Genomic DNA, 26,941 nt, shown 5'->3' with positions numbered 1-26,941 from the left:
CCTGAAGACTTTTAGCACTTTGATGACATATACCCCACATAGCAACAGCCCCTGCCTTTGTCTCTCTTCTGTCTTTAACACTCTATTTTTCCTTTTGATACCTAAGTAAGTAACCCATCCCACTTCAGTAAGCAGCACAGTGATAGGAGTATAATACATACTCGTACCGTGCTTGTTTTGGTCATCTTTTTTTTTTCTTTTTTTAAATACAGACAAGATTGTTATTCATCTCACAAATTTCTTTAATTACTGGTATTGCATCTCTCTTAATTTATCATTTCAAAGTTACAAAGGAAATGCCTTATCAAGTCTGGTAAGAGAAGTTCTGATAATGCGATGCAACAGGAGAAGTAACGTGCTGCTGCTGCCTAGTAAGTCACAAATTCAAATCCAGATTCTGTGTGATTTAATCCAAAGCCCCATACTAGTGCCAGAAATGAGTTTTAAGAAAGGTGCAAAGGTATCTATCTCTGAACAGTAAGATTCTACCAGTCCCTTGGGAAAGTTTCAGCTCTGCCCTATTTTCCAGTGTATGAGCTCAAAGCTATTTAAGCGCATGCAGATAAAGGACTTGCTCTGTGTGTGAAAACTGCATGCGTGACTGAGAACTTGAGAAGTCACCTCAGGTCCTGGCATCACAAGAATAAAAACAGTACCCAGAGAATGAAGGGAAAGGCACTCTGGCTGAAAATGAATATGTCTTCATGGACTGCTTGTACTGCATCTAGAGGACGATTAAAGTGCCAAGTCTGAACCCCTGAACCATCTTCTCATGTAAGATATTTGGAAAGCTCAACTCACTCATAGGCTACCCAAGCCCTCTCAGTCCATGGGCATTGACTACAACATATGCAGAATTTAGTACAGGTTTTCCTTGGTAATTCATCCTTAGGAAAATGAAGGAAGACAGAAAAGACTGTTACACAACGAGATTATCAAGTGGAAGATGGCAGTCAGGTGGAGGCTTTCTTCAGTAATCTGAGTAAGAAAGCTGTGAAGTTAAAATTGCAGGAAATCCATATTCAGCATCCAGATACCCTGCAATGAGTTGCAGGAATCTGTACGAATATACTTTTCCCCATGAGGGTCACTGGGTATTTAACTTTTAACACACTTCAGCTCCTCTCTGCAACCTTGGAATATTCAAAAACAGGCTGACAGCACATTAAAAATAAGCACTGCTTTATTTGCCAGGTTTAGATATTAAATTTACACGTGAGCTGAATGCAATGTTTAAAAAATTTATTCCAACATTAGTATATCATATATATCAGCAACATACTTAGCAGACAAAAATACCACTCGGATTACACTACAGTACAAGTCAAAACAAGCATTACACATAGAACAGTATGGAAGTCCATCTATTTTCACTCAGTTCTGTTGTCTCAAGCCCATAGTATTACATAAAAAAAACATAGTAACAAAATCTTCTAGAAAAAAAAAAAAACCAACAGTCTAGTGTCTTATAGTAGCACTCTTATTTTGCAGTCATTTGCTTAGAACATACCACACTAAGTTTTTTCAAGGTAAAAAGACTAAATTTTAAGTGGAAAAAACCTATACAATCCCTGATTGCATTGCACTTGAAAGGCTGATTTGCTAACTAATTCTAATAAAGCAACATACTGTTGCTTAAATGACAGTAGTTCCAAAACAGAACTATCTTCACTTTGGTTAAAGGACACTTTTAGATACTTGTATTAACCACAACTAAATCAATTGTTCCAACAGTAGGAATAAACATGTCCCCCATCTGACCAGTCCATTTTCCCTGTTTTTCTCACTTTCCAAGACCACTTCAGGAAATGTCTCTGAACCATTATAATCCTAATCATACTAATAATATTTAGTCAAAATACTGCTCAATGACAAGTAAAGGCAAATAATTATGTCAAGAGGTATTAACACTTAATTCGTTATGTGACATCAGGTCTTAAGATGACAACAGATTCTCTTCTGAACAGTTCCTATATATGAAAAAGTAATGCTATGAAGTGTAAGGATATATTTATAAGATATGCATCTTTCTTATTTAAATAAGCCGATTTCAGATTTTTTCCACTTTCCATTGTATGGATACAAGATAGACAAAACATCTGTTTGTACAGCATTCAACAGGAAGTGATCTCAAAAACTAAGCTGGAAAAAGCACAAAGTGAGGGTCAAAACATCAATTCAATTCAGGTCTGCATGCAGGGCTTCTGCATGTCAATGCTGTATCCTGAACTAAGGCATATCTTTGTTTTCCTTCTTGTTTTTTTTGTTTTCCATCTTGCTTTTAAAGAGCATTATTCACTCACAATACATCTAGTTTGCTATCACCTTCTCAAGTGTGGTATATCAGACACTTGATTACAGCACCTGAAGAAACTAATGTTTCCTAAGCAGGAATAGTGCATCTCATACTGAATTTTCAAATCTGTTTTTAGCTTCAATCAGATTGTACATTTTGCATAGAAATATCATTTTGCATCTCCTCACCTTACCATCTGAATCAACTGTTGGCATTGCTACCAGTAACAGAACTGTGAACTCTAAATTAAGCAGTTTAGTTAACAGTATATGTGCAAAAAGCAGCAAAGTGCCTGCATTGTGTTAATTCCGGTGTGGTGCCCATAATTATGGCGACTGATACTCTTCTTTGGCTTATACATTAAGCAGCAGAGCTAATTTATTTATACATGCATTCCTCCAATACATCCATTACTTCAAATACATCTGAATACTCATGAGCACAGTCAGTTCAGCATGAAGGCAAATGGCCAATGTGCTTGGTTTTTCAAGCAAACTTATAGAACAAAGTTGATTAACTTACAGTAAATAAGAAATGTACATCTTCGTCAACTCCCTGACTGGCAGCCAAACCAGGCTAATTTGGGCTGTTCAGCCTGGAGAAGAGAAACTCTGTGGAAACCTCAGAGCAGCCTTCCAGTATCTGAAGGGGGCTTACAATGATACCAGAGAGGGACTTTTCTTCAGGGACTGTAGTGATAGAACGAGGAGTAATGAGTTTAAACTTAAACAGGGGAGATTTGGGTTAGATACAAGGAAGAAATTCTTCCCTGTGAGGGTGGTGAGGCACTGGCACAGGTTGCCCAGAGAAGCTGTGACTGCCCCATCCCTGGCAGTGTTCAAGGCCAGCTTGGATGGGGCTTGGCGCAACCTGGTCTACTGGAAGGTGTCCCTGCCCGTGGCAGGGGGTTGGAACTGGATGAGCTTTAAGGCCCTTTCCAACCAAACTATTCCATAATTCTATGATTCTATGTTTGTTTGAGGTAGGCACTTAAAAAACTTTAGCTAATAATGGCAGTTCCATGGATTTAAAACTCTATTACAACATTAAGGTTATTAGCCGAGCACCCCCAGATGTAGGCTAGGTCTGCTAAAACAAAATACATAAACCTTAAGTTGTGGATCTAGTACACAGTGCATCATTTGGCTGACATGGAATACCAATCTGGATTATTTTTGTGTATACCTGCAAGGAAGTATAACTTTTTAAGTGCAAACATGGTAAAATTTCTCATCTCTCTAGCTACAGCACTTCAGCATGAGAGAACTCAAGTCTGGTGCTACTTCATTGAAACAGTCATGGTATCTATCAGTGGCTCTCTGCGAGCAGCTCCAGCAGCACTAATGCAGAAGTGTGCCAAAGTAAGCATGGTTTGGCTAACACTGAACAGCTCTGGGTGAAGGTTCACAGTATCACGACGCCTGCAAGCACGCACGTTGGAAACAGGCATTTCCCCATAGCGAGCATTTTCACATCTTCTGCCAAATGCAAACAAACAAGGCACTAAGCATGGAAGCGTTGATATGTTTCAAATATACAGCAAACTCATAAAAATGCCTGCTTCAAATTAGAACATGAGGGCACATTCAGAAGCAGCTGGTAGCTACTCTGCACAAGTAGTTATTATATATTTATAACCTTGATAACTCTGGAGAAAAGCTTTATGACAAAATAGGAAAAAAATCCTTCTTAAAAATTAAAAAGAAATAAAAGAAAACAAATGTCCAAACCCCAGGCTCCTATGCATAAGGACAACAAAACCCAAACAGAGATTATTTGGCATACTCAAAAAATCTTTTGACTATAGATCCAGCTTAGATCCATGAGTGTGGCAGTCCAGCTCCCCGTCACTGACTGCACTGTCACAGTCTGCACTATGAATTGAGTACAGACACATAGCTTGAGCCCAATAATCCAAAGAAAGGAGCAGTCTTGGCAAAAACTCATGTCAAACATCATCTTTCAATGGCAGTTTTTGAGATGGAGAAATAAATTAGTTACACTTGTCTGAACTGTATACATATTCTCAAAAAATACTGTAATTAGATGATTTGTCAATATTTGCACTAAAGAGCAAACTCTTTGGCAGGTGGTATCTTTACGAAAATAAATTATTTTTTTTTCCTTCATTAGTACTGACTGAATTCTGTGCCTGTAAGTAATTCCAAGTAGAATTAAGCCAATATATTTTAAAATAGCAATTCCTTCTAAAAAGTGAATAGAAGTTCAAAGTTTCAAACAAATGTTTTCTAAGACATAGCAGATAAAAAAATAAGCCCCAAACCCTAACCCTTTCATCTGGAGTGTTCTCCTGTTTAGAAGATCATGTCATAAAAATACTACTTGTCAGTATTTTCCACAGCAGGATTCCTCTATGATAAGCCGTTTTGTTCAGCTTGGATACTTTTGTATCATCCTGGAATTCTGCATTGAGCAACAAGTGGGGATGCTTGGCCACCATGACCTTACCCTGCCCTGTAAGCCCTTTGAGGGTAATGTTCTCTATATTGGATAATCCAAATTTGAGGATGACAAAATTATGCTTCTTATCCAAAGTGATGGGTAAATAGAAAACAGTGGTGAAATCATACAGTTAAGTAGATTTCCTAAACCTAGAATGCTCAGTGAGGCTTTTAGAGCAAAGTCTAAAATCTTTGGACTGAAAGCAAAGGGCTGAAACCTTTGTTGAAACACATCAACATGATGTGTACTGAGCAAATCACAGATGAAAAAAAAAGCTGAAACGAGCTAAATCCCAAAAAGCTGTTTTTTCAACTACATGGCTCTGGATAACTCCATTCTCCCTTCTGTGGCAATGAACTCTTTCTCTGTGGCTCGTTTATCACCTTGACACAGTCTCTCCTTCAGTTTTTCAAGTTCATACTCATGCAGGATTTTCTGTGTTAAATATTTTTCACGTTTTATTTTGGCTTTCACGTCCGCAGGGACGTCAGGAATCATCCATGCTACGAAGAATTTGACAATGAATACAACATGCTGGAAAAAAAAGAAAAGGAAACCAGGAGAAATGTCACAACTCATTACCAAATGACCTATTGTTTTATCTAACCCTAAAGAGAGCTTTTTTTTTTTTTCTCACAAACAGAATACATTTCATAATGTATATCTGAGGCGTGCTGAAGAAGAGACTTTAACAACTCTATTTCCGCTGCAAACTTGCAAGACAGTGGCCTAATACTGAAGTGACAATTAAGCAAATTATGGATTTAGCTATTTTTAGCCAATATGTATCACTGCAAAATGCTTTCTGGATTTTGGGTATGGCCATCTCCCATCCAGCTCTTCAGTGAAACCAGGGGAAGGAAAAGTGCTAGTAGAGGTGGTTCCTGTCTTTTCCATCTGCATAAAGACCTTCTTGAGTTTGGTATTACTTAGGGAAGCAACGATTTGATACTCAGCAGTTCTAATTTTGGTACTATTAGTAACTAGCTACAGTACCAATTTCAGCAGGAAAATTTTTTAGGGAACATACCTCCATAATAATTATAAAGGCCAGTTTTGCAGCAAGAATATGCCAGAACTGCATAGTGTGTAAATATTTCCTCTCATGATCTGGAGGGTATCGATAGTCTCTGTACCTGTTGGATAGAAAGACATGCAAAGTTGAAATGTCACCGTCAGTCTGAGACAGACTACAAGCTCAGTGACACTGACAAGCAAATACAGCTGTCACTTACGGAACCTTTTCACCTTGTTTTAAATGCTGTTTCCTTCGGCAGAAAAAGGTTGCCCCTTGATTTGTTTCTATGTGATGTTTGTTTAAACACCCTCATGCTCACTGCAGCGGAGCAGAGATGAGGATGTGTGAGAAGTGAAGTTTTGTACATAGGTCACTTTTTTTCAGGCAATCATCAGCTAATACAGGACAGAGGGGTGGAATGGATCAGAGTGACAGGCAGGTTTTGAGTAAATGTCACAGACATTGTCAGATTATGGGCTGGGCAGATGCAGGGTTTAATGGAAGGACAGTCTTGAGTAGTGTTCTACACTCACATGTATGAATAGAATAAAGACTCCTGAGGTTTTAAAGCTAATGCATCATACAAATGTAGTTTCTTCTTAAAGTCCTGGGGTTTTTTTGTATGTTCATTTATTTGGGTCTTTTCCATTTTCATCAAATCAATATTCTTCTTTTACCATGGACTTCTCCAATTCTTCTGGAGCTTCCAATGCTTCTTCCAGCAAGAAAGGATTATTTTATTTTAGTGAAAACAGGATGGCCCAGATCCTTGGTGATACCTAGCACAGTAATCATTGACTTCAAATACCATGTCTCATTTTCAGCTTTGGAATCCAAACATCCCCTTATTGATACTTTCTTGTCTAGCCTAGGCATTGCAGCCTAAAAACCTTTGAAAATATAGGCTGATGTTTGCAGCCTTAAGGACATCAATCTCCTCTATCATTCAAAAATCAATAGTTTAATTAAGTAAAACCACCCCCAAACAAGCAAAAAGATTAGCAGTGAGACTCGAAACAGCAAAAAGGTGATTTTGATCTCGTACCATCTCAGGCACCACTTTGTTAATAGTTTAAACACTACCTCTCACACTTGAGAATGATGAGAATGACATCATTTCAGTTCTAGTGGACTGCTTAGACCTGCATTGACTTTTTATGCTGTATTCTACACATACTAAGAATTATATATATAATATACACATACTGTATTATACTAAGAAAATATCTGTTATTACACCAACACCAACCTGCATATGACAAAGTCTTCTCGATTCACTTTAGGCTTATTTCTGTCAGGAAAATCTGAGATTTGAAACACTGACAAGCTATTGTTTATGTATCCAGACATTGGCGAGTCTTCGTTTTCAGAATAAGCATAGTAGTAAACTAAACGAGGAATCATATCTGATGTGAATGCAACAATAAAAGCCTGAAAAAGAAATTTGGAAAAGGAATTAAGGAGGTGGCCCACAAACCTTGTGAGGGTTTTGGCACTGTGACTTAGTGGTGTAACTCAGAATCTTTTAAAGCAAGCGTAAGCAGCATAGCCAGGGCACTGCACCTTGGTAAAGACACTGACTGCAGCCTCCCCTGCATTCAGTGAACAAAAAATATGGGAACACTCCTTACAAGAGGCACCAAATCCCAAATATCCCCTCAAACCAAACTGTCTTCTACCTGTGATAACAGATACGGTTTTGAATTCTTGTGAGAGGATGAACTCAAATTCAGTGTGCGATCACTGGAGGGAAAAGGAGAGAGCCACCTTCTCCAGCTGTATCTGAAAACTAAACAATGGCTCCCAGCACATTTTGCCTGGGAACTGGAGATACTTCAGATGCTCAGGTACCTTACTACTTAGGTAATACCTGCAAGTGGATTTATTGCCCAAGACACTTGCAGATCTGATACTACTCAATATTCCACATTAGAAAAAGGCAACTCTTGTGCTCGCCAGTCTGCCTTCCATTATAATTCAGATGAAATACTAGCACAGCATTTAGTTTCCAGTTTCTACTAAGTACTCTGAGCCACTGGCCCCACAGGGGCATCAGGACGCAGCTGAATGAGCAGAATGGGTATGACAAGACATAATGTCATCAGGCCGATGCAATTAATCCACCTCTCCTGTCCCCTCGAGGCAATCAGTGTGCTTCACCAAACTAAGCTTCAGACTGGCTTATACCATTCCAAAATGCTGGAAAACACAGCCAAGTGATTGAAAGATTACAGTCCAATGAAGTGTGGATTGTGTAATCAACAGAAAAGCCAAACCACCCAAATGAGGTAACATGTGATGAAGTCAATACTGATGATGAAGGACAAAAAGCATCAGATGATTTTTAAATCTGCAAATTGTGAGTACACGGAAGAATCAAAGTTGATGTAGCACAGTTAATGTACTTACATTAGTGACGACTGACAAGATGGCCATTCCATTCAGGATTTCTTGCCAAACTCCTATGCTATGTGCTTTTGCAGCCACAGGTCTCCTATACTGGGTGGTTAATTTCCAGGAGTCTACTCGTATTTCCAGGATATTATTCATCAGAGCAAGGAGGGGAGCCAGGGGAAAAGATGCCACGAAGAGAGTAATGAATCCAAACTGAATGACTGCAAGGGAGAAAAGAAAAGTGCCAAAATCTGCCGCTATAGAAGTACCTTCAGGGTGACAATGAAACATGCAAGTTGCCACTTGCAGACAAGCAAGAAGTCATCTCCAGCCCTGCCCGAAGCCAAGTGGCAACCTGCCCCAGCCCTGAGACTTGTCTAGTCTCTCTCTCAGGGCTGCCAATCAGCAGCACCCAAGGGAATGGGGCGTCTGGGTCCTCTCCAATAGTGCTGCCAGTAGTGCTGGATACTAGTTTTTTGATGGCGCCACAGTTGTCTCCTGAATGGAATGCAGCTGTAGGGAAACTGGAACATACTCATCCTTTGCATTTCTGAATTATGAGAGGAACAAAACCAGGCTGGTTTTCCATTCCTGCAGTTTGTACAGAGCAAGCCTATTCTCCTGTTACTTGTCAGCTATACTCCTAAATGAAAAAGAAGAAATATCACAACCTTACCTCCACCTATGGCTACTGGTTTAGTCTAAATGATACCAAATCTGAATGTAACAGTTCCACTACGGAGTTTTAATGTTAGTTTAAGAATTGCAAATAAAATACACGAACGATTTCTTCAGTCATTACCAAAATGAAATGTCGCTTGGTACAGAATGTGACAGTCCTCAGTGCAGAGCCAATACTGCCATGATGTCTTAAAGACAGGAAATAGAACATCTTGTCTGGTTTAGGCAGTGGATAAAAATAAATTCCCATGCACCAGCCATCAGCTCCTCCATGCTTTCAGTGACGAGTTCTTCATCTTAGACAAGAAACGAAATCCCTACTCGCTTAGCAGCCCCAGGGCAATGCTGGAGCTTAGTGGCTCAGCTTTGCTTCAGGAAGAGCAAGGACATCTATTACAGGCACGGCTGACAGCAGTAATTGTTCTGAGTATATTAGCTTCACAAGATTAGGGCCCTGTATGAAATATCACAAAGTGTAGGAAGTGACAATAATAAAGCTACACATCTCTAGGCAATCTAGAACACTTGACTGTTTCTGTAGAAATAAAACAGTACAAAGATCCACTTTTCAACAAATTCTGTCCTTATAATAAACAAATATTCTCTCTATATATATTTTTAGTGTACTTTACATTTAGTTTGCCTTCAGTGTTTGTTTTCGTTTCTCAGGGTTTGTAGACTAATTTCATACACTGACCTGCTCACATTACCTTTGGAAAAGCCTATTGTGCTACGCAAGCTCCCTCTGCTGGGCTGCTCACTGTATGGAAGCACTGATCAGCACAAACCTCAAACTAAATGGAATTTTCCCCTGTCCAGTTTACAGACCTCCTATTTGTGGTGCCCATCTCTACAGAATATTTGGCACTCAGCCCATACTTACAACTTTCCCATACTTACAACTTGCACTGACATCAGCTGAGAATATGCTAGGGAAGAAGAACAGACAGCAAGACAGCTAGCTGCACTGAGAATAATGTTCCCCATTCAAATGAGGGTAATAGATAGTCTTTGCAGTGCTTCTGTGAAATCCCCTACAGTCTAAGATGCAAAGGCAGCTTGTTTGTTTAGTTTTTTTTTCATTGGGCTGACCTATTTAACGATTCCCAGCAGTTAATCATCTGCTGTTTACCAGATGAAAGTGGTGGCATCAACCCAGAACAATGAATTGAGAAGCTTTTGTTTTTTACAGTGTCAGTACAAAGTGTCTTGTCCTCAATTCTAAATGTGTATTTTTAAACTTACCCATTTCTAGATATTCATAGAACAGGCCTAGAGCTCCAAATGTCTGCAGATCATGGTCTTGCTCCCAGCGACTGTATAAATTTTCTGGATTATTTCTAGCTTTCCGGCGCCCCCACCAGTTACAAATCCAGCTGCAAATGCAGATAAAAGGTTAATAATGAGAGAAGTAGATTAAGTATCCCTTTCTCTAAGCAAGCTCCTTGCCGCAACATGCTTTTACAAGCACAGCTTTCACAAAAAAAGAGGTCAAAAGCCTCTATGAAATAAGTCTACTTGTCTTGAAAGACTTTATCTTAGCTTCTTCATATGGCAACACTTGTTATTTCTTCCAAGAATCTCCTGTCTACAACAAGGGCATCTCAGTGTAAGAGGGAACTTACGGTACAATGGCTTCTTGAATATTTCCCCAGATCTGTTTGCCAGCCATGACTATGGTGAGCTGTGTCGTCAATTCTATCAAGCAGCCTGCAGGATCGCACTGGCAGAGACAAATAGAGGGTTAATGGACACGAATAACAGATATAACCCAGATAATCCCTAACCTGCTAAGGTAGAAATTAAAAGACAGACAAGTAGAAGAGTTCTTAAAATGTTTTAGGACAACACTTCATTTTCACCTAGGCTGCGAAGATACCCTTCCAGGAAGGCTGTTACAGAAAGGCTTTTCAGTGCTCAATGTGCTTGATAAAACACATTGATAAAAAAAGAACATGTCTGAAAACATACTAGTATCTAGTATCTGATGGGAGCCTACAAGGATGCCAGAAAGAGACTCTTCATCAGGGACTGTAGTGACAGGACAAGAGGCGATGAAAAGAACTTAAAACAGGGGAGATTTACGTTAGGTATAAGGAAGAAGCTCTTCCCTGTGAGGATGGTGAGGTGCTCGCACAGGTTGCGCAGAGAAGCTGTGGCTGCCCCATCCCTGGCAGTGTTCAAGGCCAGGCTGGACGGGGCTTGGAGCAACCTGGTCTAGTGGAAGATGTTGCTGCCTATGACAAGGGGTTGGAACTGGATGAGCTTTAAGGTCCCTTCCAACCCAAACCACTCCATGCTTCTGAGATTCTATAATGACCATTTAAAGAAGAGTAATCCCCCCTTCCAGGGATGGCGCACATCTTAGGATGATGCTATCTTAGGGAGGATAAAATTCATTTGGCTCCCACTGAGATTTGAACTTTTTAAGGACCTGATGCCGTTTTGAAACATGGGATGAAGGATGAGGCTTGGGCTGCTGAACACTTCATCCACAACAAACAGGGCTGGAATAGCCTGGATGCAATGTGATAGCAATGGAAGCTAATGGGAGCTTTGCCTGGTGGTCTACAGCGTGCCTTGTCATACTTCCCAATGAAGGTCAGTGGATGAGGAGCAGTGCAGAACAGGGATGCCTGAAATGAATTTACTTTAAAGTCTTGAAATTAAGCCAGGTCAGGATTGCCTCCTTGTAATGATCCCTTAAGAGGTGGTAATCTATAATCTATATACATTTATAGTAACTTCCTTTAACCTAAGACCTATGGCGAGACCCACTGCAATTTCAGGAGAACTTGGGCCACGGCAGACATTTTGATTTTTTCACCCTTATGTCTGACAATCACAAATTTCACTGCTGGCGTTTCCCTGATAAGCAACAGCAGGAAGAGTCCTTGTAATGCCTGAATGGTTTAGGTTGGAAGGGACCTTAAAGATCATCTTATCCCAACCCCCTGCCATGGGCACGGACATCTTCCACTAGACGAGGCTGCTCCAAGCCCTGTCCAGTCTGGCCTTGAACACTGCCAGGGATGCCTCTCCATCAGCATCAGGATGGCCAACTGAGGTCCAGCTTAGTCCAAGTCAAATGAGAAACTGGTAATTTATAACTGGAGGGGATAAAGAGTTTACTGTTATTCAAACCACCTTAAACAAGAAAGTCTTACCTCCTCATTTCGCCAGCGATTAAACATATATGTGTAGGCACCTGGATAACCAACAAATTTCCCTTTGAAGAAGGCCACATAGAAGCAGGATGAATAGTAGTTGACAAACTGGAACAAAAACATTTTCATAGTGAGCCTGTTCTCGTATTCCATATGAGTTCTTGGTATCTCTGTAAAATGGAAAGGAGTAATTTTATTTCCCTTTATTCCTTTTAAAAGGATACAGATTCATAAACAATCATCATGCACAGCACCCTTACATCCCCAAAGGAAAAAAGAAAGAAAACCACCTACAAACATTTCAGCAGACGGAGTTCCTTCTCTCAAACACTCTAGCTTTAATTTATAAGGCAACATTCTGAGTAGGCATGCAAGTGAAATTCATTCTTAAAACTTGTATAGGCTTCCATTTTCCTTTCCTTGTACCGTCCACTAGCACTTGCCCATCCCCAAACTGTAGGCTATTTTAGACGATCCAAGATGAATCTCACACAGTGACTAGCAGGGACTCCTATAGTATGACAATTTCACTGTTGGCTATGTACGTGATAATATCTTTTTTTTTCTTTGTGGTAGAAAAGTATCTTATAGTTTGTTTTTTTTCTCCCAATATACTGTATGTGTATAACACTGAAATCAGCAGAAACTGGGTGGGCCTTCTGCCTCTGAGAGAAGAGACTCTCAACAGGGGAAGAACAGGGAAGGATACAGGCATCTGGGTACTGCTGAGCATCACCAAGCCTTTGCTGAAGTTTTGCTGCCGTCATAGCACATAATAATAATGTTTACATTCTTAAAGGTAGCAGGAAGCCCTAAGGACATTGGTAAAATGTCTGTTACATGATAACATACAACCAGTTCAAGCTGAGAGAAAGGGGAACAAAGTACAAGCATTCAAGTGCCTCTGAATTGGTCAGGATCTGGCAAATGTGTTGAGTTGACCTGCCCTGTGGTAAAGTGATTTTACAGATCTGAGTAAACTAACATTTCCAAGCTTGGCGTCAGTTGGCACGGCAGAAGATCATGGAGTATTTACTGGAACTTAACAGCAAGGCGTACTACAAAGGAGGCAGCACTCAGGTGAGGCAGTCTGCCTAGCTTGCAGCACATTAAAACATTTCTGTTGTCAGTGAGCTCTTCAAACGTTTTTGTCAGACACACAACGTTCAGAGGCCAGAGGCAGGTTATATTCCATACCTGAAAGCAAAACCTGGCCTAACCTTTTAAGGGAATTCAGGAGTGCAGAGGGTGTGAACTCCTGACAGCAGCATTTCCTCCCCTGGAAACAAGGGTGCCTCTAAGCCCGGGTTTAGTGCAGCTGCCAGAAGAGGGCAGCAGCTCCCAAAAAAGCCAACTGATTTTTCGCCTGTAATTGATAACCACAGGCAGAGCTGACTTTGAAAATTAATCCTCCACACTTGCAAGCAGCAAAATAACACTGCTGAGCCTTCATGCTTATTATTTCATGCCCGTCAAAAAAAGAAAGATTAAAAATCATGATTTTATGTTTGTTTTATGAAATTGCTAGGAGCATTTTTACTTATTACTTGTTCTTTCTTCGGTCTAATTTGGCCAAGCGAGATAAGTAATACAGATCTCCGAGAAAAGAGACAGTCCATGATAAATCAAAATAAACCCAATTCAGCATCCCATTAACTTTCTGCAAGAAACACTTTTCAGTTCTTGATTCCACTTGTAAGACCTCATAAAAAAAGATTACCTAACTGTTTTTATGACAGCTGTACAAACCCCAAACACCTCATACTTTCAGCTCTGCCTGCCCCCAGCTGAATATTCTGCAATTATTTCTTTCTATAAAATACCTGCAGGGAGTTGTACCTCTAAATCATTAAGTGCAAACAAAACAAAATATGTAAGAAGGGCTCTAGGGGAGGATATTTCCAGCAAGCAAGCAACAGACAAGCATCAAATCTGCTACAAAAGTCATAGTTCTTTCTGGACCTGCCTACCAGCTCTTCCAGTTCTGGAGCAAGGCTACCAATGGCTACAGCCACAGTGACACATCGCAGGTCCAGCTTTGCAACCTGCCCAATCTCTGCCTTTAATCTGTGACATTCGAAATTTGTAAATCTACTGCTAAGGGAAAAAGCGCTCAGAACAATGGAAATACTGTACTTGCCCATCTCCCATCTTCCTATCTTTTCCTCTAAAGGACGAGACATGACTGTTTAGTCTTTTATCTTGTTAAGATGGCTGTGCAAGCTATGATCTGGTTTTAAAAACATACCTCCAGGACTTCTAACTCAATCAGTTTGATCTTGCTTTGGTGACTAATATAACACGTAAGTTTTAACTGGGTTCACAAGTTGGATTGTGTCCACAGACTAGTTTTAATATATGCAAATATTATACTAAGAGAAACTAGTTTATAATAACTATTCAAATGCAGGGAAAATGTTCCACACATGGCCATGGATATAACCTGTTGCATGCTACAGGCTACCATCCTGGTGCTCCCACTATGCCCAAGTGGAGAACAACTGTGCAGAGCACCTCTAGATAAGTTCTATGTTCAGCGATTCCTTGAGCGGCTTGTCTTCAAGCGCACTGCTTACCCATGTCAGTAATCCAGATGGCTATTCTCTCATAGAAGAAATTCAGGATCATGATGATGACAAAATTCAGGCACGAGGCTGTGACTGAAGTCGCCAGCTGAGGGGTCAGTAACCCACTGACGGGTTGCAGAGTCTGCGTGTTCTCCATGAGGCTGGCGAAGGCAGCGTACACTGCGAGGCGATATACAATCACTGCAATCATGCTAGCTATAATCAGAGACACCTAAGGAAAAGAGACATGAAACACATAGCTCAGTATACCTAAAAAGCTGATGAAATCTTCATGTTTCAATCTTTATGGCTAGGAGCTCAGTAACATTGAAATGCAAAGAACACAGGCAAGATACTGTGTTATACTTGAGACATCAAATCAAACAGAATTATTTAATTAATGCAAGAAAAGCAGACAATACCAACATTAAAAAGTGCAGAAGAATACGAATTCAGACATGGAGATGGAAGAGACAAGCCAGATTATATCATCCGCCCTGAAATTCACTCTGCAGGTACTTCTACAGAGGATTATGCAGGTACTTCATTGTAGTGAATAACACTTTTTTGGTTGGATATTTTTTTTTTGCCTTTACTACATTTTTTGTCAGTATGGTCTGTTAACAGCTCATAAGCCAGAGAAAAACTTATCCTGATGCTAAAATGCCCAATTAAATTCCTAATTAACAGATTTCTAAATTTATTCTTTTTTTATTTGAAGTGCATTTTGCATGTCAGCATGAAATGTGCAGGACAATAATAAAAGCATGTGTTAATATCACGATTAAAACCAGTGTGTGTTAAGGTTGTGATTAGTGATGATCAGCAATTGTGATATACGTTACAGTGACGATTCAAAAAGATGCTCACCCAGAACAACACTGTAGTTCCTGAGATGCAAAACCGCACAGCCTGGCTAGTTATAGGCAAATAAGGCTCCATCTCCTGAAACAGTCAAGCAAGCACAGCACAGTTCACAGATCTGTAATCTTATTCTAATATCAAGCAGCCCACAGAGCTCTCTTCAGCTGAGTGGAAGTGCCCACATCTGAGCAAAACCATTTAGGAACCCCTCTCTCTAGAAGGGCAGATAGGACATGATCTGGGGTTGGGGGGAATACAGATCAGGGCAGAAGTGGCCATAAAAATGCTGAAAGATAGTACCTGTGAAGAATGGTTACACCTTTGCAATAAACAATCAGTAGCTGAAGAAAAAAGACCAACTTTTTCATTAGATGAGCAGGCCAGAATGATTACTGTAATGCTGGGTCAGCTGTCAGACAGCTCAGAGCCCACAGCTAGACTGAATTTTAATGAATTCTTCATGTTTAGGTTTCTTAAAACAGTCATTTACTTGAATGCGCCATGTTTTTTTTCCACACAGCCAGAGAACATTCTCCTCCACTCCTTCAATTTCTTTTTCGTTTTAATTGAAGAAATGGTCACATTCATTAGTTGCCAACTTCGGCCACAGCACCAGGCAGCAAGGTCTTACCCAGGCGAGTATCCCCACATAGAACATGAACAACTTCCCATGCTCGTGTAAAGTTCTCTTTTTTGCAACCAATTCTAACTCCTAAAATACCAGATTACAAGTGTTAACAAAGGATCATTTAAGAACTAACACCTATGGAAAAAGAGCTAATAAAAAAATAACCTGAATTTGATAAAGGCATTGATAAAGGATGCTTATGCTCCTCAAAGAGTCACCAATTACTATAGGCAAGCACAATATTAAGTACAGTGAACCAGAAAATACTTTATTTGACAACAGAAGATACCGAACCTGAAAAATGTTGAAGGGGGTTTATTTTCTGCTGCACAAAAGCCCAGAATGTGCCAAACACCCTAGCATAATGTGGTGTAATTATGCTGAATACAATGGCTGCAACTGAGCTGCACATTTCTCCCTGACATAACCAAGCAGGAGCAGCTGTTTTACAAGCATTATTTCTTGATAGACATATTCTTTACTCAGTCGGCTTATTCACACCAATGCGCTTTTGTCTGAAGTATCATGTGCTGCTCTCTCAGGAGAGGTTTACTGCCTGCATCTGCCTGTGTATTCTTGCCAAACGCAGTTATCAATACTGTAGTCAAGTTACATGGTGATGTCACAGTTAAAGGCTCTATTAACAGAACTGTAAAACAAAGCTGAAGATATGAGCAGATATTAGGTGACTCTACACAGACTCGCAGAATGGTTTGGGTTCGATGGGACTTAAAGCTCATCTAGTTCTAGCAGGGACATCTTCCACTAGACCAGGTTGCTCCCAAGCCTCGCCCAGCCTGTCCTTGAACAATGCCAGGGATGGGGCAGCCACATCCACATCTGTCAAGTTAAACACCAAGTACAGCAGGTGCCAAGAAACAAATACTCCCCTCCATCCACATCACCACAGCATTTACATTGGCTCCACCATAACTTTTTATATCTATTTTGTATTAGTAAACAATATGTATATTCTGTACTAAGAACAAATATTCTGCACATTCTAGGCTATTCAACAAGCTTTTTACTTTAGAACAAAGTGTAGGCAACTGTGTGCAATGACAGAGCCTAAGTTTGAATGGAATGCTTCATTATTTATTTAAATTATGATTCTACCATAATCAGCAAACCCACATTTTCATTATGATCTAGCTTGGTTAATACCACAAGCAAATGGAGGTTTTTATTGAAGCCCCCAAATGGGCAATTTCTATTTTAGAGCACCTAGAATTTTGGATCGTGGCCAAGAATAATGAAGAAATACTTTTCTGAGTGAGGCAAAGCCAGCCTTGTGATGCAGGTAACTCAAGTGATCTGGACCCATATTGCCTTATCAGTCTGCAGAATTAAGTGATTGAAAGCATGGTCCTTTCATGTGTTCAGTATTCCACATTATGAAATAAAAGGAAACAACACTGCAGCCTGGCTAACCAGTATGGTTTGCTAGAACTGGGTGTTGATAATGATCACTGCTAAACCCCAATGCACAAAAGCTCCTGAAAATCCATCAAGGTAATAAATTGATGCATCATAAAACAAGGGATTGGACACTCATTAATTTTTATGGTAATTGTTAATGCATACTTAGAAAGCACAGAGCAGCACAGTATCTCACTCTGAGACAAGAAAAATGTATTATGGTCCAATTTCTATTTCCCAAATGCAGTTGAAATAAACAATTCTACCTAAAAGATCTGCATGAATGTAAGGAGCTCACAATCTCCTCCCTCACAACAGTTATACACAAACACCTAATCCATGCCATCTCTGGCTGTGATCTGCTGCAGCTTATTTACCTCCTCAGACTATGGGTTTGCTCTGTGCTGACATAAACACCACCTGCCAGTCAGTTTTGAGACTGAGCATACACAGGAATGCAAGCTAGTAGCTAGCATCCCACATGCAGACATGGGTTTTCAATTAGCAGAACCAGCTAATGAAAAACTGTTTTACCCACAACTCTTTTCCTGAGCATGCAGAAATCAGTAACTCAGCAGAGCTACACTCAAAATCATAGTCTGTGGTTCTCCAAAATCTCTGTGTAACTCAAACCTGTTACTCGTACACTGAAGAACAGCAGCATTAACAGTTCATGTGCAGAAGGGGAAGTAGAGACAGAAAAAACATCTCTCATGAGCAATAAGATTAGTGCATACACTTCATAATAGCTAAGGAGAGAAGCCCTGAAAGACAGGGCTACTGTTTATATAGCAATGATACTTCACATGCTCTAAGCTTCTATTTCTCGTCTGAAAACTTGTTCTCTAAGTACACCTATGACTTCACTTGACCTAGTGAAAAGAAGTTATTCATATGCAATTCTAGGAAGAGGAATGCCGATTTAAAAATAGGTCAAATTGAGGTGGTAGATGTCGTACTGGAATGCGACCATCTGATCCCTGAATTTGTCCAGTAACACCTACCTAAATTAAATATAAATGAAGACAACCATTTATATAGAGCATTTAAGAGAGTTAAAGAGTGTGGTTAATTGTATCTCTATTAGATTTCAAAGAGCTTCAGCAACCTCTCTTTCTCTAGTGTTCCCCAGACAAAGTGGTTTATATGAGAAACAAAACCACAGCTAGTGACACCTATGTATCTTTAGATCAAGATGGCTGCTTCTTCCTATGTGGCATAGGGATGAGAAAGAGTCCTTTTAAAGGCATGAAGATTTCAGAGACTGCTACCTGGAAACATGAAGGACACTGTAAAGATAGTGTTAGCCAAGTAAAAATTATAAACTTTGCCCCTGTTAAATTCCTGATTTAATATATCACAGAACCCAAATGGTGCAGGTTGGAAGGCACCTTAAAGCTCATCTAGTTTCAACTCCCTGCCATGGGCAGGGACATCTTCCACTAAACCAGGTTGCTCCAAGCCCTGTCCAACCTGGCCTTGAACACTGCCAGGGATGGGGCAGCCACAACCTGTGTCAGCACCTCACCATCCTCAATAGTGAAGAATTTCTTCCTAAAATTGGTTTTCAGTAGAAATTAAAATCAAGAGAGCAGAATTAATGAAGGTTATGCATGCACTCCAGAAGCAAATTCTGCTTTGATGCAATCCACTGTGTTCAGGAAAGGTAAGGTTTGCATCACATTCTCCACACTTCAGCCAAATCCCCTGCTGTCACAAGCACTGCTTTCTGGGGATGCAGTAGCTGAGGGCCTGCCCTGCTCCAAGATGAATGTGGCATTGCCTATGTGCCTCACAAATCTTCACCTAGCTGTAAGATACAGGCTTGTTGTTCCTGGGACACAACTCGCACATAAGCAAACTGTCACCATACAACTGAATCCGTGTGCATGTCAACTCAACACACTCCCTACCTGAGTAACAGGGTTCTTCTTCTTCTGGGTACATTTTGCCTCATACTCAGGCCTCAGCTGGAGTTGTTGCTGTTCCTCTTCAAAATCAACCAAATCCCACTCATATTTCAGTCTAGCTTGCCGTCTCTTCCAAAACTCCAAGAAAAGTGTAACTGCAGTTTGGAAACGTTAAAATACAGTTAAGGGAGAAGGGAACAAGTTCAGGAACTAAGTTAAAGTTATTTCTGCACAAGCTTCTATTCAGTGGTCTCACAGTGCAACCCATCTATTTTTACTGACTACCTATTAAAGGTCACAGCTAAGACCATAATATGGATTAAGTAATTCATTAGCTAATTGAATTCCAGAAGTAGATGACAAGAAAAATGGCAAGACAGAACACAGGTACTTCCATGTTTATGATGGCCATGTTCAATTACAGTTTAACTACATTACATATGCAAATAGCAACATGGAATTATCAAAGGGATGTGCTAATTCAACTAATTGCTTCTGCATAAGCCTGCAACATATGAATAACTATTACAAACAAGCAAAATGTTTTCAAGTATCATGTTCAAAGATTTCAGTTGCTTTTTTCTTATTATTTGATATCATGGTCATTTTAAAGACTGTGAATGTCTGATGCTCTTCATATGCTCCAAGGGTGAGGCTGGCTTAAGAAATTTTTAAGACACTAGAGGGAACTGATTTCATATATAAACAACTATAAAAGTTATAATATTGTATAACATTTTAAAAGCCCTCTATAAACTACTTTAAAATGTAAACCTCTTGTAATCTGATTGATCTTATTTGACCTGGAGAGGCTTTACGGTTTACACAAACACAGGAAAGCTTATCTTCTGCAGTTCTCAACTCTTTTGCTGGTACTTTCTGGACTAATCCATATCACTCAAATGCTTGTGGTTAAAACCAAGCAAAGTCCAGTAAAATAACCACACAACAGCTTATTCTGTTGTTTGGTTTGTTGCTTTTGTTCTGTTTTTTTTTTTTTTTTTGGGGGGGGGGGGGGAAGGGGCGGCTTTTTGAGAATTCTCTATGCAAAATGTGGCTGGATCCTTTGATAATAAATAAACAAATAGTTTTTTTTTCTGTTGGCACACAGAGATGTTTGTGTGCTAATGAAGTATCTATATTCAAACTGAAAATATGATATTTCATACAGGCAGTATGAAATGGGAGACAAGGTATTTACAGAAATAAGAAACATTAACTACACTATCCTGCATTTATAAACCTTCACAGAGTTTAAGAACACAGAATCATAAGATAGTTTTGGTTGGAAAGGACCTTCAATGGTCATGTAGTCCAACCCCCCTACAATGAGCAGGGACATCTTCAACTAGATCAGGTTGCACAGAAATATATCCAGCCTGGCCTTGAATTCAAGAAAATACCATCTTCAAGTCTGAACAATTTATCACTTGGTGTGAAACTGCTTATAGACAGGCAGGAAATCCACCTATGTCTGCATCATCAAAACATACTGTAATGTATGAACTTAACCAGAGTAGAAGCCAGCTAATTCTCAGTGTACGAGTGTTGCTAATAAAGTAGTCGTGCTGGACCACCATCCAGTGGAAAGACATAGAAGCTCTGTACTCCCTCACAGTGACACTTCTAACGTGCAGGGCTGAGCAGAGGGGACGCTTACGAGGACTGTATAAAGTTGGACCACTCCATCCTAGGTTACGAAGGAAACAAACAAAGGAGTATGGAATGCTTATGATACCCTAGATATCTGATGGGTTCTGTTTGGGGGTTTTAAGTCCAAATCCTGTGTCACCTTAAATTATTTTTATTCTTATCACTTCTGCATCTGAAGCAGGATAGATATTGAAGCTGTTATTCCCCTTCTTCCCACTTTCTGTGCCCCTCAGCAGTTTGGCCAAGATCTCCTTATTGCTTGACATAAAACTTATCAAATGTACTCACCCCATATGCCCATGAAAATGGCAAAAAACAGAGTGGCCACGTTGTCAAACAAATGGGAATACTGCAACAGAATACACAGGAACAGGTCAGGACCGAACCAGTTTTCAGTGTGAACAAAAATGGCAAGTGACTGTAGAACCAGATACAGACCTCTGAGGACTCACAGGTGGTGTTCAGTCTCCAGTACTCACACTCTCGGTCACAAAGAGGGCACATGATGATCTCTCCTCCAATTGCAGGGTCACAGATTTCTTTGCTGAGGAGAAAAACATTACACAGTATCTGTTTCGATAGCATCTGAAGAGCTGCTATAGGAAACTGATCTAAAAGTAAGTAACTTAAGAGCTTCCTTTGTTCAAAGTTCAGCATTTGCAGCTTCCCAGAAAAGAATGCCAGTCTTGTCACATTCACTAGTGTGGTTGATCAGAGCAGGCCAAGCAGTGTAGCTGCGTGGCTGACTGGGCTTAAGCCATGACAACTACTCTGCAAGATAGATTAAAATAGAAAAGCTTAAGGCAGCAATAAACACTTGAAACAATTCTGAGAGATGTCAGTGCTACTTTTAGGACTTTACTGCAGGTACTCCGATATAAAAAAAACTGTAGCCAAATGGCAATAGAAATACTGTTTTTCACCTACAAGTGGAAATCTGAATCTTACTAAATAATAGCCACAAGTTCTGCTTTAGCTGTCCACCACCATTTCTGTCAATAAGAGAGCTGAAGAAGAAACCTGTTTGCTCTAACAAGCTTTAAAATTACTGCCTGTTATTTTGCAAGAGCAACTCTTTCATACTGCTTTGCCCATCATAGGCCCAGGAGATTTTTAACACTACACTCACCTGCTCATATTTTCATCCATCGTAAACAAGCCATAAAGAAAACAGATCAAGCCAACGACTGCTGCAAGGAATAACATCTCTGTGTAAAATCCTAGCCAGGCAAAATAGATTCCAATCTTCTCACCGTAATACTTCCTGAATACAAAAAAAAAAAAACGCAATTAACAGGAATACAAAGCAAAGTTTAAAAATGCTATAGAGAAAATTAGCCAGAGTCAAAATGAAACACTTAGCAAAATTATCATTGAAAAGAAGAGTCAGTGCTTTCATGTACACTGGAAAAAGGAGATTTGAAGCTAGCAGAAGTCATGCAAGCTGAATGAACAAAACACATGGCCTCTTTTTTTTTTTCCTTTCTCCTTCCCACAGGATAATGTAAATGAAGATTTTTTGATTTTCTAAGGAGTTATACCAATGAAAGTGAGCACAACAGCTCTGATCATGTGGTTGAAATCAATGAGTAATTCACAGAAATACAACTAGTTGTGTTACGAATGGGGCAACTGTAACCTGTTCATATGAGCTGAATCAGAGTGATCTTGGATTAGTTTCAATCTGGGTTTAGTGCTCAATTCAGAGTCAAGCTTCAGAAATGATTTTATCAGTGCTTTTTCAAGTCTCTGTTAAAATTTCTAATCCTTAAAAATTGTGGCAGATATAGATTATAAAACGCAAGGTATTTTACATATATCCAGTACCTAAAGGGGGCCTACAAAAAAGCTGGAGAAGGGCTTTTGATAAGGGCCTGTAGGGACAGAACAAGGCGGAGTGGCTTTAACCTGACAGAGGGAAGACTGAAATGTGATCTTGGGAGTTCTTCCCTGTGAGTGTGCTGAAGCGCAGACACAGGCTGCCCAGAGAAGCTGTGGTATCCCTGGAAAGATTCAAGGCCAGATTGGATGGGGTTTGGAGCAGCCTGGTCTAGTGGAAGGTGTCCCTACTCATGGCAGGGGCTTGGAACTGGATGAGCTTTAAGGACCCTTCCAACCCAAACGATATTAGGATTCTATGATATGTGTTCCTCTACACAGCTGAAGTACCTGTAATATACCTGACCCCAGGAGCACTGGCTAGATTCAAAGAGACATCATTTGAGATAAAGCATTTTTCCAGTCATTAGTAAAAACCTGTGTTGTTTCCTCCAAGGACCTAGTGCCCACTTAAGTATCCAATTCTCACTGGATCTTAAAAAGCAGTAAAGAGGTCTCAGCAGGATCCAGGTACAAATGAATACATGTTCATATTACAGTGAAAACCAAGTCAATATAATAAAACATGGGCAGTATTTTACCTGATAAGGTCCAAAGGCTGTTCTTTGTAGAACCGCAAGAAACGGGCCCACTCCATGTACAGTGTGTACCTCTCATTGTCACAGTTTGGATCATTTGCCTTTTTCCAGTACTGGCACTGCAAGCAAATCAAGAGTAAAGGCAAAATACCTCACTGACAGACCCAAAGACTACACTGAAAGAAATAAGAGTTAACGATGGTGCAGCCCTCTTAGGACTATGCACATCAAACTCATTTGAAATTCAAACTTAGCACTCCACTTGCAGTAGAATCATTTTTATATATGTTTTAAGATAATACGTATTTACAAAGAACATCTATCAGTCTTAGTATGTTTATCTGGAGAAGAAAAGGCTCTGGGGAGACCTTAGAGCAGCTTTTCAGTACCTTAAAGAGGGCCGACAAGAAATCTGGAGATGGACTTCCGACAAGGGTCTGTAGGGACAGGACAAGGAGGAATGGCTTTAAACTCACAGGGGGGAGACTGAGATTAGATATGGGGAAGTTCTTCCCTGTGTGGATGGTGAGGCACTGGCAAAGGTTGCCCAGAAAAGCTGTGGTTGCCCCATACCTGGCAGTGTTCAAGGCCAGGTTGGACAGGGCTTGGAGCAACCTGGTCTATGGGAAGATGTCTCTGCCTGTGGCAGGAGATTGGAACTGGATGAGCTTTAAGGTCCTGTCCAACCCAAACCATTTTATGATGCTATGATCACATCAGCCTGGACTGTAACCACCTCATGTTACACTACACCAGTATTATCTTGGTACAACACACTCATTTGCACTGGTAGATTACTGCAATTAATCGTTTGATTTTTCACACTGGTGTAGCACACACATATGTCGAAGTCCTAGCATCCCTAAAAGTAGAAAATCACTGTTTTACTCAACTTGGTTGAAAATAGTGGAAGTTTACATCCTGTTCTCTGTACTTTAGACTCACTTTAAACGGCACAGCAAAAACCATTTCACTGGGAGATGGAACCTAGGGGATAGAAATTAAAATGCTGTCTCCACAGTAGTATGTATGTATAGTATAGTACCCTGTCTTCCATGCTGTAGCTCTAAGGCAAGGACATGCAAACTGCAGTTCTGACACTAACTGCAGTGGTGTTCATCACTATCATCCATCCATCTGTAAAATACTAAATGAGATGTGGAGCTTCATCAGTTTTCTAGAAATTAAATAGCACAAAATAACCAGTTTCTGACAGCTCTTGCAATTTTATATTGTGCTATACAACTCCGCCTTCAGAAATATTTGGCTATGTCAAATACTTGATTTGTGATCTTGTCTTTCCTCTTCTTCTGTATGTCTCTAAATCACAAAGAGAAGCATGAAAACTGGTTTCAAAATAGAAATCAAGAAGTTTAAACACCCTAAAGTTCACATTTAAAAAATATTTTAAAAGTTAAATAGCTATCTAGTTGTCTTAGGGGATTTTTTCTCATATGATTTCTTAGCATTGAAGGTTGGCTGTACTTGTAAAGAAGAGATTCTTGTACAACTGCTTTTTATAATCTGTGGCTTTAGGAGTTCAACAGTATAAGTACTTCCCAGCCTAAAGTATTCTTCTACAGTGCAGACTCTCATCAGCTAAACCTTCCGCCAGAAAACCTAAAATATTCCATCCATTCATCCATTTCTTTTCATACTCTAAGGGAGGAAGAAATATTTAGAAACATTTAAAAGCATAAATCCACATAAACTATTTAAAAATATCTTGTGGCAGAATTCAGAGATATAAATAAGCAACTTAAGCTCCCTAAAGCATTCTGACAAATCTGAACTAACTTAAAAACAAGGAGAATTTAAGATTCAATCAATACAACATTTTGAAAGAAAAAGAATAAAGAACTCCTAACATAGAATACAGTAGCCCATCTCTGTCGTTATTTTTCCAAGGGATTTCAGGGCTAAATCCACACGTCCCTACAGCAAAACTAAACATCAGCTTGCACTAGTATGCAACTCCAGTGTGTGCTTGTATCTACACTAGATAGCCGTTCTAATGTACTATTTAATTATCTGTAGCATAGATGTTAATCATAGAATCATAGAATAGTTAGGGTTGGAATGGACCTTAAGATCATCAAGTTCCAACACCCTGCCATGGGCAAGGACACCTCACACTAAACCATGTCACCCAAGGCCTCGTCCAACCTGGTCCTGAACACTGCCAGGGATGGAGCATTCACAGCCTCCCTGGGCAACCCATTCCAGTGCCTCACCACCCTCACAGGAAAGAATTTCCTCGTTATGTCCAATCTAAACTTCCCCTATTTAAGTTTTAACCCGTTACCCCTTGTCCTATCACTACAGTCCCTAATGAAGAGTCTCTCCCCAGTATCCCTATAGCCCCCGTTCAGATACTGGAAGGCTGCTAGGAGGTCTCCATGCAGCCTTCTCTTCTCCAGGCTGAACAGCACCAACTTCCTCAGCCTGTCTTCATACGGGAGGTGCTCCAGTCCCCTGATCATCCTCATGGCCCTCCTCTGGACTTGTTCCCACAGTTCCATGTCCTTTTTATGTTGAGGACACCAGAACTGCACACAATACTCCAGTGAGGTCTCACAAGAGCAGAGTAGAGGGGAAGGATCACCTCCTTTGACCTGCTGGTCACGCTCCTTTTGATGCAGCCCAGGATACGGCTGGCTTTCTGGGCTGTAAGCGCCCACTGCCTGCTCATGTTCATTTTCTCATCAACCAACATCCCCAACAGGAATATAGTACAGAATAAGTGTCTCAAATTATTTGACTGACACATGAGTATATCCTAGAAACTCATCCATAGGAAGAAACATTGCAAGCACATAAAAGGCTAATAGTAGGACTGGCAGACAGGACTTGTGTGTTATGAAACAGAATTAATTACTGGGACAAATGGAAGGCACATTTTCATTTTTGCTGGAAAAAAGCAAATGTCACTGTAGGTGAAAGTAAAACACTGGGAAGTGGTCAAGGAAGCAGAAGGCTATAATACGTACATCATGAAGAGGATATGCAGCTGAGTAGGTGCCATTATTTAGTAGTCTCTTAATTCCAAATTTCTTCTTGCCTTCTTCTGTTCCATATGGGCAACGTGTAAGGATGTAATTCACCTGAGATTCAAACACAAGCATTTCAGACCTTTCCTGCTTTAAGGCCATGTAACAGAAACCTGTAATGGTTGTGCACTCTCTATAACCTGCAGAAACAACATACAAAGGCAAGAAGTGTTTCTTGAGAAGGCCCTACCCCATACAAGACCACTGAGGGCACGCTTGCCTTGCAAATATCTACAAGATCCCTTCCAACAAATACTATTCCCAATTTTTAAGATGCACAGGTACCAAGGCTTCCTCATATTTACCCACAGATATCCAGTTTATATACTCCTTCCTCGGTTGCCCCATCCCTGGCAGTGTTCAAGGCCAGGCTGGACAAGACTTGGAGCAACCCGGTCTAGTGGAAGGTGTCCC

The 26,941-nt window shown here is 40.2% G+C and overlaps 1 protein-coding gene across 8 annotated transcripts in view; it reads right to left on the bottom strand.

The window, feature by feature from the left end:
• Nucleotides 1-4,112: 4,112 nt before the first annotated feature.
• Nucleotides 4,113-26,941, bottom strand: part of ANO5 (anoctamin 5) — a 59,807-nt gene continuing 36,978 nt past the window's right edge. For all 8 annotated transcript variants that reach the window (XM_061479161.1, XM_061479162.1, XM_061479165.1 and 5 more), the window contains 15 exons: nucleotides 26,468-26,581; nucleotides 23,481-23,596; nucleotides 22,190-22,324; nucleotides 21,499-21,604; nucleotides 21,349-21,409; nucleotides 19,411-19,562; nucleotides 15,457-15,531; nucleotides 14,596-14,818; nucleotides 12,020-12,189; nucleotides 10,478-10,575; nucleotides 10,098-10,228; nucleotides 8,187-8,392; nucleotides 7,027-7,208; nucleotides 5,790-5,895; nucleotides 4,113-5,293 (listed from right to left, as the gene is read on the bottom strand). In XM_061479161.1, coding sequence (XP_061335145.1) covers nucleotides 5,072-5,293; nucleotides 5,790-5,895; nucleotides 7,027-7,208; nucleotides 8,187-8,392; nucleotides 10,098-10,228; nucleotides 10,478-10,575; nucleotides 12,020-12,189; nucleotides 14,596-14,818; nucleotides 15,457-15,531; nucleotides 19,411-19,562; nucleotides 21,349-21,409; nucleotides 21,499-21,604; nucleotides 22,190-22,324; nucleotides 23,481-23,596; nucleotides 26,468-26,581 — 2,097 coding nt within the window. In that variant the 3' untranslated portion in view covers nucleotides 4,113-5,071. The remainder of the gene's footprint in view (nucleotides 5,294-5,789; nucleotides 5,896-7,026; nucleotides 7,209-8,186; nucleotides 8,393-10,097; nucleotides 10,229-10,477; nucleotides 10,576-12,019; nucleotides 12,190-14,595; nucleotides 14,819-15,456; nucleotides 15,532-19,410; nucleotides 19,563-21,348; nucleotides 21,410-21,498; nucleotides 21,605-22,189; nucleotides 22,325-23,480; nucleotides 23,597-26,467; nucleotides 26,582-26,941) is intronic.

The sequence above is a fragment of the Pezoporus flaviventris genome, unplaced genomic scaffold (assembly GCF_033815535.1).
Source record: "Pezoporus flaviventris isolate CSIRO_AGI_PZ_B2104156 unplaced genomic scaffold, CSIRO_AGI_Pfla_v1 ptg000143l, whole genome shotgun sequence".
Lineage (NCBI taxonomy): Eukaryota > Metazoa > Chordata > Aves > Psittaciformes > Psittacidae > Pezoporus > Pezoporus flaviventris.
Note: the sequence above shows the minus strand (reverse complement) of the source record. Positions and strands in the feature narration are given on the sequence as shown.